We start from the raw sequence: 16436 nt of genomic DNA, 5'->3' as shown, positions 1-16436 counted from the left end.
TACAATGAAGAGAATATCTGGATAACGTGTATATTAAAGGTTACTTGGACTAGACAGCTGAAGGATTAAATATTTACTTATATGGGTAGGTAATCTAATGAAGGGGCATAGTGTTCAGAGGTGAAACGGCAAGTTCAGGAACATTTGTGATTAATTTTGTTTTCTTCCATCTCATGAGATTTCTGATAGTAGCGATGGTCTTGTATCTCTTACAGCCGAATGCCCCATTTATTCACAAAGGACATAGCTCTCGTGCAGCAGCTTTTTGAAGCCCTATGTAAGGTAGGGAAACACGTGGCAGTTAATGCTTTCTATTTGGATGCTTACCTGGAATCCCAAAAAGGAGGGAAACACTTGCTATTATCATTGTAGGAAGAGCCCGAGACTCGACTTGCTATTCAAGAAGCGTTATCTATGATGGTTGGAGCGTATAGCACGTTGGAAGGAGCACAGCGCACTCTCATGGAGGCACTTGTGGCTTCGTACTTGATAAAGGTAGGTCCAACTGTGTGAACTCTAGTGGTTGGTAGTATGTGCATTCTACATTTTTAAGAGCAAAGTTTGACTTGCTTTTCCCTTTAATTATCTTGATGATTAAGAGGGTTATTTGTTTTCACTTGGTCTGTGATTCATGATCTATATAGTTTTAATCTTTTGTGATGGAAATCTGATTTCAGGGGAGAAGGAGTATGATATTCACAGCAGCCTGTGTTTAAAGCTTTCCGTGATGGAAAACTGTTCTTAATGTCATGTTCTCCAGGTTGGAAGTGTGTTGTCTTAACTGGTAGCTGTGCACTACAGGCCATTGGGGAGAGTTCTCTAGGTGACGTTGGGGGAGAAAAGCAGAGGGAAAGACAGACAAAGTTTATATCAAAGTAAGTCAGTAGGAAGTAAGCCAGTCCTGTCACATGTGCTCTTCTTCCTTCTGGTCCCTTAATCTGGTTTTCATGAGCATTTATAGGAGAGTTTTGAATATCTATAGTTATTTACACATATATACACATATGTATACATCTTATATACAATATAAAATAATATATGTTTTCTTTAGTTGTTTGTCCTTTGTTTCTATGAATAGAGCGTGAGGGAGATTAGAGAAGGGAATGATTCCAAAAGTATTGGTGAGATTAATATAAATTTCATTTTCTGAGATTTGGCTGGTGTATTTAATATATTATAGTGAGGGAATTATTAAAGGTTCAGAAAGGTCTCTGGTTTCTGTTGAAATATGACAGGATCATTATGTACACTCAGAAAACTTATTATATTTATAGTCACATTGTCAGATGCTCTTGGTGTACATGGTCCATGGTCATAGATCATAGTCAAAGAAGTATAGGCTTATTTGAAAGGTCAGAATACTTGAAAGTTTTTCTAGGTAACCCTACAAGGAGGTGTGATGCTCGTATAATGCATGTGGGTGCTGTTTATATTTGTGCAGACAAATCATGTAAGAGTATTACCAAGCCAAAGGTAATTTATTTTCTCAGCATACATTTAAGGTAACCAGACCCTAGGCTAAATTATATAGACTAGTTCTTAATATCATTACTCTTTGAAGTAGCTCAGGGAATGCTAAAGAGCAAGAATAACTGAACGAATGGGACAATATATATATTTTTAATACCTCTCGTCCCATTGTGACCAGGGGAGTAACCTAGGTATATGAAAATACAGCTTTTAGCATCATTAGATTCTACACCTGCTTTTCTGGTTGAACTTTGTCTTCATAGATTATGAATCTATTTAAGTTAATTGAATATATTTATGTAGTTGAAACTGTGCTTTGGAGTAAATTTTAACTTTAGAGCTAAACTGAAAGAGCTGGAGATGTTTTGCTTCAGATATATGGGAATTCCTAGTAAGCTCTTTTTGTGTTCCCTGCAAAATGTCTGAACTTCACTCATGTTTGGGAGTTGGCAGCAGAAGTGATGGCCAGAAACTTTCACAGTGACCTCAGTCCCAAGGTGGGGCTGAGGATGTGTATGTACAGAAGAGATTTCTGGCTGTGATCTTTGTGGGTTTTCCTGCTTTGTTTGGAAGGCCCTCTTAGATCATAGAAGTACTTTTTAAGTAATATCACTGTCCAAAGACATGACAAATGCCTTGTTTTGATTTTATTTATTTAGACATATTTATTGAAACAGCAGCTTAGATATTGATGGTTTACAATTAAAATGACTTATCTTGACCGAAATGAGTATTTTGGTAATTTTTAAACCTGTGTGCTTTTTGTGTATGTTTATGTGTCAAATAGCCTGAAGTTCAAGTTCGACAAGTGGCTGTGAAATTTGCCAGCACAGTGTTTCCTTCAGATCATATACCTTCCAGATATCTGCTCTTACTAGCTGCAGGAGATCCGTAAGTTTTAAAAGGTGTTAATTTGAATTTGGGTTCATTTAAAATTTATTTGAAAATTACTAAAATTACATTGTTTGCAATATTGGTCTATGGAATTTAGAAGCAATTAATTAAAGAGTTAAAAGTGTGGCCCTTGGTATGATATAAACCTGTAGTCATAGCCTGTCTTGTTTTTATCTGTGGGTAAAATTTAAAGATGCAAGCCACATGGCTCTTCAGATCTCAAGAAATTGCCAAAAGGAAATAATTTCTTATGATGTATTTTATGATTCTTCTTAGATAGCCAAGAATATATGTAAGATGTTTTTTCAAAACCTCAGCTGCCAAATAAAATTGTGATTCCTCGTCTTCAAATGACCATTCTATAATTGGTGAAATTTCTTTTTTATTTTTATTTTTCTGAAAGACGGGAAGAAGTTCATGGAGAAGCACAACGAGTATTAAGGTGTCTTCCTGGTAAAAACAGAAAAGAAAGTGCTTCTAAGCATATGCCTTCTTTCCCGGAAATGGTGTATTATATTCAAGAAAAGGTATGGCACTTAACTTCAGATATTTAATTTGAGTTATATAATGAATGAAGGAAATAAACATACATATTTTAGCTGACAACATTTACAGTGTTATCACTAAGTGTTGAATAATAGTAAAGTTTCTAACAATGCAAATATTTACGATAAGGGGAAGGTACAAACTGAGGAGAAAAATATAATTCTTAGATTGCTGTTTTGCCCAAACCTGAATTGCTTATAATTCCTTTTATGTCCTTCATCACTTTGGCTGTACTTGAAATTTTTTTCCTTGGTATGACATGCTTAAAAATACATCTCCTTTTTACCTTTAAAAAATATTTATTTATATTTATTTGTTTATTTATTTATTTTTAGAGAGGGGAAAGGAGAAAGAGAGGGAGAGAAACATCACTGTGTGGTTGCCTCTCACTCACGCCCCCAACCGGGGACCTGACGTGCAACCTAGTCATGTGCCCTGACTGGGAATCGAACCAGCGACATTAGGTTCGCAGGCCGACGCTCAATCCACTTAGCCAAAGCAGCCAGGCTCCTTTTTACTTTTAATGATATTATTTAAGGCACCATAAGTTGAAGAACAATGCAGGGAGCAGTTCAGATTCTTTCCCACTGTGATCATCAGAGAACATGACATTGCTTTTGCAAGTCTCCTGTTTCTGCACAGTGTTCTCTGCTGATAGAGCAGAGAGTGTTGGCGGTCCTGACCCCAGCACTGATCCTGTTCCACTTTTCCCTTCAGTGTTTCTTTGAGTCTGCTGGGGGGTGCTCCAGCATACTCCAGCTCTGCTGGTGGTCCCCGCTTTTTCTTAGATGGACATCTTAAGGGAGTTGGCAGCTCAGCAGTAAGCAGCGATGATTCACTTCTTCGTACAGTCGTGTTTGTGATCAGAAGCTGCTTCTGTGTTCATTTGTTCCTCCTGCCTCCATTATTAATAAAATGAGCTGGCATACAAGTGGCCTGGGGCACTCTGTCGTTAGGTGCTTGGAGTAGGTGTATTCTTTTTAAATAAGCTAGTAAGAACATGAGGAAGACAATGCAACACACCTGCCATTTAAGGTTTGAGGGACATGAACTGTCAACATGATTAATGGAAAAATGTTTTGACTATAGAAAACAGTAGCAAACAGTAATGTAGCTAGAAGTACAGTTATTTTTGAATTGAAGAAGGACACGTGCTCCATTTTTTAGTAATTGTGTTTGTTTTGGGATTATCTTGTCAGGCTTCCCATCGAATGAAAACTCCAGCCAAGTACATGACAGGGACCACTGTCCTTCCGTTTAACCCAGCAGCCTTCGGAGAGGTAGGACTGACATGTGACTTTTTTGTGTTCTAAATAAATGCATATTGTGGTGTCATTGTTCTATATGGTGGTTTATTAGAAAAGCTATTGGTAAATAGTATTATTTTAATTCATAGTGGAGTCTGTAAATAATTTATCTCAATGAGATTCTCTTTGTGAAAGAACTGGATGCTCCACAAGGATTACTGCTGGGATTTTACAGCAAATTGGATTTGAGTTTGAAAGCCAACAATATGTTGAGGTTGTTTGGGTTATCTGGTTTTGAAGGTTGGAGAGTGAGATTCATTTATCACATTTGCTAATGGAAATTCTGTTGTTTAGGCCATTGACTTGCATTAATTAAATGACAGGAGTAGGATTACTCCCAATGAAATTGCTGCCCATCCTTTTAGCGATCAAGGGAAGAGCTTCAGAGGACTCCTGTGTAGCCAGTTTATAGCAGAGGTTTTTTATGGTGGTATATTTACTCTTCAGTAGATGATTGGAACTGTTTTCTGAAATTCTTGGGTTAGTGGAGATTAAATTCAACTGGAGTTCCACAGGAATAGATCATTTGCCTCGAGCTTTTGCTCAGTCAGTCTCTGTCTCCTTCTCCCCCCCACCTCTTTCCCTCAAACACACACACACACACACACACACACACACACACACACACTCCCTTTAAAGTATAATTATTTTCATTGTTAGACTTTAAAAATTGAGTTTGCATTTTATCTCCATTAAATGCCACTGAAGAACATTCTTTCGATTTATAAAAGCTTGTTAGGTAAATCTTGCTCCATTATGGTAATTTCAGTTAATGGATTGAGTCATATCTTTCAACTTCCATGAAGATTGTTGAATAGCTTTATGAAGGAGGTAGGGGAATCAAAACTGCAGGCTGTCACTTTGAAGAATATCACCCCACATTGACTTTTTTGAGAAACTCACCTAGTGTTCTTCTTCCTTCTATTTTTAGATAGTTCTGTACTTACGAATGTGCCTAGCTCACAGCGCGGGTGTGGTGCCCACCTCTCAGAGTTTGGCGGATATGCAAGATCACGCCCCAGCCATAGGACGCTACATAAGGACTTTAATGTCAGGCAACCAGGTGACATCTTCGTCATCTTCTTCCAAGAGTGGAGAAACCAACCCTGTTCAGATCTACATCGGCCTGCTTCAGCAGCTGTTAGCAGGTGTTGGAGGTAGGAGGCTATGATGCTGAGGACAGATATATGCATGCATATATATACATATGTCTATATACATATATCACTTAAGAAAAATATCTAATTTTAAACTCAGCTAAGAATTTATGGCAAACATTATTTTCTCTCTTCACTACTGTAATTGAACATTAGTCTTTGTTTCTTTTCTAAACTTATCTGATTCATTCTTGATGCACTAGTTCTCTTTCAGAAATAAATGGTATTAATAGATAACACATTTTTGCTTCGGAAGTGGGTGTGAAGAACAGGGCATCTTTTTATAGATAACTAGTCCGTAAGTTTGCTGTATTGAATCACTCACTGTATTAAGGTTAATTTTTGTGGAACTGGAAACTGCCTCCTAAAGCAGTAGCCTTATCCTTTAAAGGAGTTCAATGATCCCTGAATGTTTCTCTCTTCTCTTGAATTTAAAATGGTTCTGAATTCTTTCTTATTTAGGCTTGCCAGTCATGTACTGTCTCTTGGAAGCTGTCTCAGTGTATCCGGAAAAGCTGGCTACCAAATTTGTAGACAAAACGGAATGGATAAAGGTATGTCCTGTGCATGTATATTTCTCTTTGATTCTGTGTATTTGAAACATCAGTCTCATGATTTTTGTCTTCCTGCCAGGGTCCGATGACCTGTTCTGCCTGTAGGTCATTTTGAAAACTCCAATCATTAAACACTTAGTGAGAAGCGTGTAGGCCATTGCATCTCAATGATTCATCTAGTGAGAGTGGGAGGTGAATTGAGTCATATGAGTAAAAAATAATTGTTTTTTTGTCTTTTTAAAGTTTAATAGACTTTTATAGTTTAAGTAAAAAATATGTCAAATGCCTCGTTTCTGTAACTGTCTCCCACCTATGCAGATCCCCCAACTTCCTGTCCTTTCTTCACTGACAAATATACATAGGTCATCACTTATTTGTAGGTGGTGTACGTTCTACAGTTTACTCATGCATACATACACAAATAAAAATAAGCATTTTAGATTTTTCTCCCTTCTTTTACACAAGGTGGCATAGTTATCACTTGGTGACATACTTACTTTGTGTCACTTAATGCTGGAATGTGGAGGTATTCCTATATAACTACAGAGAGAGTGTCCTCTTCAGCAGCTTCATTGTTTTCCATTGTATAAAAGTGCCATATTTATTTTAGATCCTACTGGTGGTGACTTAAGGTCCTCCCAATCTGCTGCAATGAATGATCCATTATTTTGAATATGAGGAAGTACAGTTTTGGATGGATTCCATAAAATTGGAGTTGAGGACATGTGCTTTAGCAGCTTTGATAGTGCACATCTGTATAGTGGGGCCCACTCCCACTCTCAGTGGCCGTGTAGGCGAGTGTCCTTGTCCCATGGCCACAGCAAGAGAATTGCCGGGTTTAGAAATAAAAATACAAGATGCTCAATTAAATTTGAATTTCAGTTAATGAATAATTTTCTTAGTACAGGTATGGCTCATGTAGTTTTTATACTTCTTGTGCTACATAGTGCAGTTCTTTTTGGAAATTGTAGCTTGAATTATGGTAAGATATATAGATTATCTCTTTAGTGTGAAAGCATGAATGAATATTACTGAGAGGTGTGAGTTTTATACTTTTCTGGAAAATCTGCTCTCGTGAAATTTCTTCAAATATAAAAGGTTTTATTCTTTGTGAATACAGTAGTCCCTCTCTATATCGCAGTTCACTTATCGCGACCTCACTGTATCGCGGGATTTAAAAAAATATAATATTTAATTATCGCAGATTTTTCACTATATTGCGGGATTTTGCGGTACTATATACATGTGTTGTTAAAGTTATATAGGTTTAAGAGTGTAGAATATGTTTAAGAACATAAGTAGTGTTTATAAAAGTGTGGGAAAGGTTAATAAGGGACTGGGAATGGTTTGTTTATAAGTGTGTGGGAAGGATTTATAAAGCCTTAAAATGTATATAAATACTAAAATAAATGTAAGGTTCCTACTTCGCGGATTTTCACCTATCGCGGGGGGGTGGGGAGCGGGTCTAGAACATAATAGCTGCGATAAGTGAGGGAATACTGTACATGCTGGTTTTAAACTGACGTTAGAGCTTTTGACTTTTGATCTTGTAGATCAGGGCTCATCAGATTCCATCCATGTGCCAAATCTGGCCTGTTTTTATACAGCCTATAGGCTAAGGGTGGTTTTTACATTTTTAAATGGTTGAAAAATAATCAAAAGAGGAATAACATTTCCTGACATGTGAGGCTAGAGTGCCCGCAGAATTGTTTTGGAACACAGAGGCTCCTGTTTATTTACTGTCTGTTCTGCCTGTGCAGCACAGCGGCAGAACGGACTTGTGACAGGACCACACGGCCCACAAAGCCTGTCTGGCCCTTTGCCGAAAATGTTTGGTGACTCCGTGCAACATCATCTGTGTATTAATTTCACCTGTTTTATACTTTGTATCTTTAATGAAAATGCACATATTCTTGTTTATAATTCAACTTTTATTTGAAATAGTAGTTCATGTTTTTTCTCTCATGGATGCCAGTAGATTGAAAAATATATCATTTATTCTTTTAATCTTAAATGTTAGATGTTTTCAGAAGGAAGATGAATGTATATCACTTATGTATATCTTTTCTGCACTGCTCAGAGCCTGATGAATAGCAGCAAAGAAGAGATGCGTGAACTGGCGGCGTTGTTTTATTCTGTGGTCGTATCCACAGTGTCGGGAAATGAGTTGAAGTCAATGGTAGAACAGCTTATAAAGACTGCAAAAGATAATCACGTATGTTACCAGTATGGTCTTCATTCTTTTTTGCGGGAGGTAGTAGAATTTTAGTTCTTGTGTTTTCATTTGTAAAATGAACTTTTATGATTGCAAAGACTAAATGTCTCTCAGTCGGCACTGTGTCAGTGCTAGGACTGTGATGGGGAGTAAAGACGTGCCTGTCCTATCAGAGAACACTATCAAAACCGTGTGCTTTCAGATATCTTATTGCTTATCTCGTGTTTGGAGGTTTTAGCAATTAGAAGCAGTATCTGCTTATTGTATTCGGTTGGCAATAGGGAGAAGTAATGCCTGGAAATTCAGACAGTGTAGTTAGAGTTACAGAAGGTCTGTAAGCTAGAGGGGAGTTCGGGTGCTATAGGGACGTGCGAGGGAGTCGCCTCACCCAGAGTCGGAGTGGGAGTGGGCTTAGGGAATCTAAATCTTAAAGTGAAGCAAGGCTCACCTTAACTCATTGGCGTTATCTGTGTTAGAAACTCACAGTTTCTCTTGTTCCCTAAGCCTAATTCATTAGCATCCAGTAGAACCTCAGAAGATCACTTTAGTTTTTTGGCCTTAAGTTTTGTTGGAGAGATGACTAATAAACACAGTCCTTTCCATGCATTCTTGCACATGTGAGAGAGAGACAGAGACATATGCTGTTGTGTTGTTCAACTCAGAGCCCAGAGGTACAGCATGGATCCTTGCTTGCATTGGGATTCACCGTAGGAAGATACTTGGCTAAAAAGAAAATGAGGCTGGCAGAGCAGCGAGACCTGGAGACAAACGCCAGTTCCCTGCCTGAGCAAGAGGAGCTCATTCAGAGTGCCGCAGAGACAATAGGTAATCAGCGTGTTCATGCTGACTCGGGTGTCGTAGTTCTTTTATTACGTAAAGATTTAATGTAGCATTTTGATTTCTTTTTTACAGCAGCGAACTTCAAAGGCACAGACCTTTGCACAAACCTTACTTGATGCTAAAAAAATTCTGAGTTTTTAATAAGAAGTACTCTTTCTGTACTGTTTTTTTTCTGTGTGTTTTTATGTAACAGATAATTCTGTTATAGGAAAAACTTTAAACATTATAAAAGGACACTCGTCTATGCCCTGTTTCTGTGCTTTTATTACTGAGTGAACATTAACAAATTATCAACTAGAAAATACTGTAGACTTTGATTTTGTTTTACTCTTTTTTAATATATATTTTATTAATTATGCTATTACACTTGTCCCAACTTTTTTCCCTTTGACCCCCTCCAACCAGTACCCCCATTTCCTCCACCAATTCTCCGCCCACCTTAGTTCATGTCTGTGGGTCAGCCATGTAAGTTCTTTGGCTTCTCCATTTCCTATACTGTTCTTAACATCCCCCCGTCTATTCTGAACCTACCAATTTGTACTTCTTAATTCCTGCACCTTTTCCCTCATTCTCCCCTCCCCCCCTCCCAACTGACAACCCTCCAAATGATCTCCCTATCTAGAATTCTGTTTCTGTTCTGCTTGTTTGCTTAGTGTTTTTAGATTCAGTTGTTGATAGTTGTGAATTTATTGCCATTTTAATGTTCATAGTATTGATCTTTTTTTTCATAAATAAGTGCCTTACCATGTCATATAATAATGGGTTGATGATGATGAACTCCTTTAGCTTTACCTTGTCTGGGAAGCACTTTATCTGCCCTTCCATTCTAAGTGATAGCTTTGCTGGGTAGAGTAATCTAGGTTATAGGTCCTTGCTTTTCATCACTTTGAATACTTCTTGCCAGTCCCTTCCTGCCTGCAAAGTTTCTTTTGAGAAATCAGCTGATAGTCTTATGGGGACTCCTTTGTAGGTAACTATCTGCTTTTCTCTTGTTGCTTTTAAGATTCTCTCCTTATCTTTAACCTTTGGCAGTTTAATTACAGTATTCCCTCACTTATCGTGGGTATTATGTTCTAGACCCCCCTGCAAAGTAGGAACCTTACATTTATTCTTCTTTCTTAAACCTATGTTACTTTAACAACATACGTATACAGTACTGCAAAATCCCAATATAGGGAAAAATCTGCGATAAATAATTAAATATAATATTTTAAAAAATCCTGCGATACAGTGAGGTCGTAATAAGTGAACTGCGATATAGAGAGGGACTACTGTAATTGGTGTGGTCCTCTTTGGATCCAACTTGTTTGGGACTCTCTGTGTTTCCTGGATTTACATGTCTATTTCCTTCTCCAAATTAGGGAAGTTTTCTTTCATTATTTTTTCAAATAGATTTCCAATTTCTTGCTTTTCCTCTTCTCCTTCTGGCACCCTACAATTTGAATATCGGTACATTTGAATTTGTCCCAGAGGCTTCTTAGTCTATCGTTGATTTTTTGAATTCTTTTTGCTTCTTGCTGTTCTGATTAAATGTTTTTTTCTTCCTTATGTTCCAAGTCATTGGTTTGATTTTCAGTTTCATCCATGCCCCTGTTGTTTCCCTGTAAATTTTTCTTCATTTCACTTAGTATAACCTTCATTTCTGCCAGGGTCTTTTTATGTCTTTGAAGTACCCAATGAGTTCCTTGAGCACCTTAATAACCTGTGTTTTGAACTCTGCATCTGATAGATTGCTTATTCCATTTTGTTTAGTTCTTTTTCTGGAGTTTTGTTCTCTTCTTTCATTTGGGCCGTGCTTCTCTGTCTCCTCAATTTGGCAGCCTCCCTGTGTTTGTTTCTGTGTAATTAGGTAGAGCTGCATTGACTCCCTGTCTAAGTAGCGTAGCCTAATGTAGAAAAGCACACTGTAGGTTCGATGGGGCAGAACCTTAGGTAATTGCCAGGGTGGGGCAACCTGGGTGAACCAGGATGATGGAGTCTCAGATACAGTGTCTCTGCTCTGTGGCTGTGTGTAAGGGAGGGTTCAGAAAAGGGACAATGGCTGCTACCTGGCCTCTGGGGTTTTTCCAGGAGGAAGGTGTCCTCCAGCACTTGCCCTGATGCCCAGCACTTCTGTTTCTCGCCTTATGCCACTGGTGCCCTTCCAGCTGCTGCTCTGGTGCTGAGCACAGAGGGGGTGAGTCTGCATAAGTCCTGAGTTCGCTGCAGGCCCTTTAAGAAGAGACACCTGAGAATCCCACAGTTTCTTCCTTCACCTCAACCCCCACTGGTTTTTACAGCCAGAAGTTATGGGGATTTATCTTCCTGGCACTGGAACCCTGGGCTGGCTGGTGTGCTGTGGTCTCGGACACCTTGCTCCTGAGGTATCCCTCCTGATTTTTATCCGCTACATGTAGGTGTGGGACTGCCCATTCCATGTCTCTCTGTCTCCACCCCTCCTGCCCGTCTGGGTGAAGGTGACTTCTGTAATTCCTTGTTTGTCAGACTTCCATAGAGCTCAATTTTCTGATGGTTCTGGGTGACAGTTGTTTTATATTTTAGTTGAATTTTTGCTATGGTTGTGCGAGGAGGCGAGCTGTGTTTACCTACACCTCCATCTTCATCGGAAGTCCCTGTCCACTGTATTTTCTCCTTCCTTACGGCTCTTTGTTTCTCAGGAGAACACTGTCCAACATGCACAGTAAGGATCCCGTCAGTTTATTTAACAGCAGCGGCCAACAGAAGGGCTGGGATTTGCTCAAGATCCCATAGCACAGCTGGACCCAGAGTTTTCTGTTTTCCTCAGAAGAGGTCTTGGGTGCTGGGTCTCTGTGGCTGTGGGGTCCTCATTCTCCTTGTTTTACTGTCTTTAAAAATGTCTTGAGTCCATTGCTTTGGCTCACAAGGATAATAATGTTTTCTTCTCACACTGTCTAAATGTGCTTACAGGATCATTTTTGGACAGTACATCGCCCCTCCTGGCAATCGCTGCTTGTACGGCCCTGGGTGAAATTGGCAGAAATGGTCCTCTCCCAATCCCCAGTGAGGGATCTGGCTTTACCAAATTACATCTTGTGGAAAGCTTGCTAAATAGAATACCCTCCAGTAAAGAAACAAATAAGGCAAGTCTTCCTTTTCTCCTTCCCTTCTGAGGTTTTCATTCATATATGACCATGCCAAAACACAACTGTAATGAAGGTAGGCAGCCATTGCAGCGGGAAGAAGGCCTTACTGTGGAAAGAATGTGAAAGAGGAGTCTAGGTGACCATTTAATGTTTAGTTTGGGATGTTTGTGCATAACCTTTGTGTATACCACTTGACCCAGTTACTCCAATGTAGGCAATAACTATTAAGATTTGGGTAAAGTGTTAAGTGCATCAGGTCATTCTTTTGTCATGCAAAAGGTAGATAATAAAATGATAAATAATTTGGTGATTTTTGTTATTTCAGACCCAATCTAAGTTTTAACTTCTTGCAGCCAGTTTGGCTGTGAGAAGTCTGGGCATTAGTAAGAAGTGTGAGTAATTTGAGGGAAAGGACATTTATTGTTTTACAGTTTTAGGTAAAAAATTTCACAGACTTTAAGACATTTCCTTTGCGGTCAAAGCACCTCAGTGTTGAAGTATAGGATAATTTAATGGGCAGAAAAATCATTTTACTACAAGTTTCATAACTACGTAATCTTATTCTTGGTGTATCTACTGTTTAAATCTTTCTCAGAAGGTCACAAAGTGTTGTTTTTGTTTGTCATAAGTAACTGATCATTACCAACCATTGTCAAGCACTTGTAATGGTCCAGGCATATGCCGAGCGCTTCACATTTATTAATTAATTGAATCCTCCAAAAGGTCCAGTTGACGTGGGTACAGCTGCCATCTGTATTTTCCAGATGAAGAAATAGAGTCGTACAGATTCAAAGTGACTTGTGCCCAGTCACACACTTGTAAAGGCTATGAAAATGGTCAGGCTGTGTGGTTTGATCTTAGGTCCTTTGGGCCTAGACCCTACATTTATAACTGTTATAGTTGAAGGATAATAACCCTAGTTAAAGGCTTTCTTCTTCTTTTGCAGCTATGAACACTTAATGGACTCAATTTTAGGTCTTTCTCCCTCCAATGTCTTACAGACATAATTCTGTAAAATTGGATACATACATTAAAAAAAAAAACCACCTTATGTACTGCTGCATTGTTAGGACTGCCTCCTTCCTGCCATCTCATTTTGGAAACATTCTTCTGAGATAAAGCTGTGATATACTTTGTTTAAAAAATAATTCTCTCTTCTTCTAGATGAAAGAACGAGCAATCCAAACACTGGGCTATTTTCCAGTTGGGGATGGAGATTTTCCTCACCAGAAACTCCTCTTGCAAGGTCTGATGGATTCTGTGGAGGTATTTATATTGCTATCTGATTATTAGTCATTCACACAAAAAGCTTTTTTTTTTTTTAAGTTGGACTGTTACATACTATGAGATTTTAAATTTTAAATAAATTATATTTATTAATTCACCAAGTATTACTGAGTGCCAACCTTGGGCCTACCACTATGGTTGGCATAGCATTGACTAAATCACTTATGTGGGAAGGTCCTTTTTTCATAATTTTTGAGTTAAGCATGGTACCGTGGGTAGGAGGGGAAGCCTCCCCGGTCAGCTAGGGGGCGTCGCTGGTGCTGATATCGCAGTTGCTCTTGCCCTGGGTGACTTCGCTCTGTCATCCCGTGTAGTGAAGACCTGCCGTTTGACAGCTGGGGATCCAGTGTAGTGAGTGTCTTCATGCAGCCTGATTTGGCCTCTGCTCCAGCTCTGATTCTTGTCATGCACTCAGCTTTCTGTACACCAGCCTCTGTGTCCTTGGCTTTGAGCTTTTGGAGGGCCGTACTTCCTTCCTTCTTGGGTTGTTGCTGTGCCCCTTGAAAAGCCTGCCCTGACCCTTCAACCTGGAGTAGATTCCTTAGCTATCTGCGTTGGCATGACTCTCCATACTTTTCCTTCACAGTGTTTATCGGTGTCAAACTGCCCCCTAGACTGAAGACAAAGTCTGTTTGCTCCTTGTTATAAAACAAGTGCCTAGCAGTGTGATTGTTAATAGTAGGACCTCAGTAAACATTGTAGACTAACCGAACCTGGTGAGACATTTGTATGTAAGGCAATAGACTCACCAAGGAGGGTGTGGGTACTTCTGTTTGTGGGAGTTGGCGCAGGTTATGTCAAGGTGAGGTTGCTGTGGGCTTTGAAGGGTGTGAGAGGGGAGAGGAGAGCGGAGGCGGAGGTCTAAGGCAGCTGGGTGATAGCGCCGGCATTGAAATTCAGGGCTCTGGGTTCCTAACTTCATAATTTAAGGTGAACTTTTTTGCTAATGAATTATGCCCATATCAGGTTCTCCCTGGATGTTACTGACATTTCAGTCACTTGGGGGAAAGCTTATGATGTCTGCTTTTTCATCTTTTTATTTTTTAAAAAATCTATGAGAGAGAAGGATTTTTTCCTGTTTTGTTTAAATAAATGAAGGGTTATTTGCATTCTTAACTTGCTGTTGAAGCCATTATTTTAAGAGTTATAAGCACAGAAAGATATGAAAAGCTAGAAACATGATGGAGAGATTGGAGGATAAGATTGGAAAAAAGCATGAATCAGAGAAGCAAATATCTGTACAGGAAACTAGGACAAAGTTCTAAAGTTTTTTAAAAAGCTTTTTATTATGGACAATTTTAAATAACACAAAATTAAAGAGATAATATAATAAAGCCAATGCGCCTATTTTTATTTCATTTATTTCTTTATTTCTGTAATGCTTAGACTCTATCATTCATAAATGGAGTTAGGGTTTTTTTTGTTCTTAATATCAACTTTGTTGTTATTAACAACGGAAAACATGTAAAAACAAAAGCACCTAAAACGAATCCCTAACCTAGAATTTTCTGTCTGAAAATATCTTTTGCTCAATTTAGAATTGCCAAGAAAAGCTTTTGATGGGGGAAGCTGGGATTGAAGCCCTTAAGGCCTCTTTCCTCAGAATAGGGAACTCCGTGTGATATCAGCATCTGACACCTCCTCAAGGCTAGAGCGTTTGCTTCCTCGAGCTTCGGAGAGGCTGAGCTGTTGTCTGTGTGCCTTGTAGCGTTCTCCCGAAGGCCAGTATTCCCAGATCTCTAGTGCTTTCTGTTCTTTCTTATTTCCACATTTTTAGATTTTTTTCTAATTCACAGTAGACAAAGAAAAATGCCAAAGGGAACTAAGATTTAGTTACATGTTGAGTCCGTGATTTGTAATCGTGAAGCATGTCAAAATTTCGAAGTCAAATTTTAAAAAATTTGACAATTTTTGTATAGAATTTTTTTAACATTTGATTTTAAATTTTCACTTATAGCACAGTTGTAAGAATAGTATGAAAAGCTCCTTTATACCTCTTATCCAGAGTTACCAAATTTTAACATTTTGCCACATACGCTTTATTTTTCTCTTTTTTTCTGGACCATTTGAGAATAACTTGTAGATATCTTGTAATTTAAGATTGCAAACGAGTTTTTAATAAATTATAATGGCTGCTATTTATTGTGCAAATATTACGAATCAGGTATCCATTAGAAGCTTTCTGTACATTCCCCTCATTGAATTATTCCAGCCCAATGAGGCAGGTTGGTGGTATTATGCTCATTTTACATATGAGGATGTTGAGACTCAGAGTTTAAATGAGGGTATACAGCTGGTGAGGAGACAGCTGGCATTTGCACTGAGGTGCTTTTCCCCCCAGATACATGGCATCGTGCTTCCGAAGATTAAAAATCATGTGAGCATGAGGGGTGCAACATGGACTTGGGAAAAGATCTCCCAGTCATCTTACCCGCTCCACTCCCTCACCCTGCCTCACTTCCGGACTGCCTGGGTTAGCTGAAAGCGATCCAGACAAAAGAGTGAAAACAGAACATGCGGAGGAACAGCAGTTCAGCAGCCTCTCCATGCAATGGATGTTGTTGGAAAATGTTCTCTCTGACTTGTGGCGTTTGCTTCCTTCGTGGCAGGCCAAGCAGATAGAACTTCAGTTCACTATTGGCGAGGCCATTACCAGCGCTGCAGTGGGAACGAGCTCCGTGGCGGCCCGAGATGCGTGGCTGGTGACGGAAGAAGAATACACTCCTCCTGCTGGTACCAGATACTCAGCCTTAAGTGACGCTTTGCTGTTCTCTTGATCAATATTTGAAGCAAAAGAAAAAATTACACATTTCATTTTAACTCTTTTTTTCAGATACTTCTGGTTTAGTTTGGTTCAGTCAAGAAAAATAGTTGTTTAAGGAGAGAGAGCATGCTGGGAATGAGAACTTGTTTTTAATCCTTTGGCAAGCAAACAGGGGAGATAGCTATGGTTTCCTTCACATTTGTGCTCTTTTTCATGAGGGTTAGTGCACTTAGCCACTTTTATAAGAGCAGCAATTGCAGTTTCCAAATGATGTGTCCCCTAATCCTTTACCCCATAA

General features: G+C 39.0%; 1 protein-coding gene across 1 annotated transcript in view; it reads left to right on the top strand.

Annotated features, from left to right (window-relative positions):
- The window catches only part of ECPAS (Ecm29 proteasome adaptor and scaffold), a 94367-nt gene that overhangs the window by 49454 nt on the left and 28477 nt on the right, over positions 1-16436 (top strand). Inside the window, exons 13-24 of the mRNA XM_090274559.1 lie at positions 216-282; positions 373-495; positions 2258-2361; positions 2768-2891; positions 4110-4190; positions 5149-5374; positions 5837-5928; positions 8009-8143; positions 8806-8968; positions 11912-12084; positions 13252-13353; positions 15984-16107. Of these exons, the coding sequence (XP_090130685.1) occupies positions 216-282; positions 373-495; positions 2258-2361; positions 2768-2891; positions 4110-4190; positions 5149-5374; positions 5837-5928; positions 8009-8143; positions 8806-8968; positions 11912-12084; positions 13252-13353; positions 15984-16107 (1514 nt within the window). The remainder of the gene's footprint in view (positions 1-215; positions 283-372; positions 496-2257; positions 2362-2767; positions 2892-4109; positions 4191-5148; positions 5375-5836; positions 5929-8008; positions 8144-8805; positions 8969-11911; positions 12085-13251; positions 13354-15983; positions 16108-16436) is intronic.

The sequence above is a fragment of the Furipterus horrens genome, unplaced genomic scaffold (genome assembly GCF_987537825.1).
Source record: "Furipterus horrens unplaced genomic scaffold, mFurHor1.1.pri manual_scaffold_4, whole genome shotgun sequence".
In the NCBI taxonomy this organism is placed as follows: Eukaryota; Metazoa; Chordata; class Mammalia; order Chiroptera; family Furipteridae; genus Furipterus; species Furipterus horrens.
The sequence above is the reverse complement of the archived record's forward strand: the minus strand, read 5'-3'. Positions and strand labels throughout refer to the sequence as shown.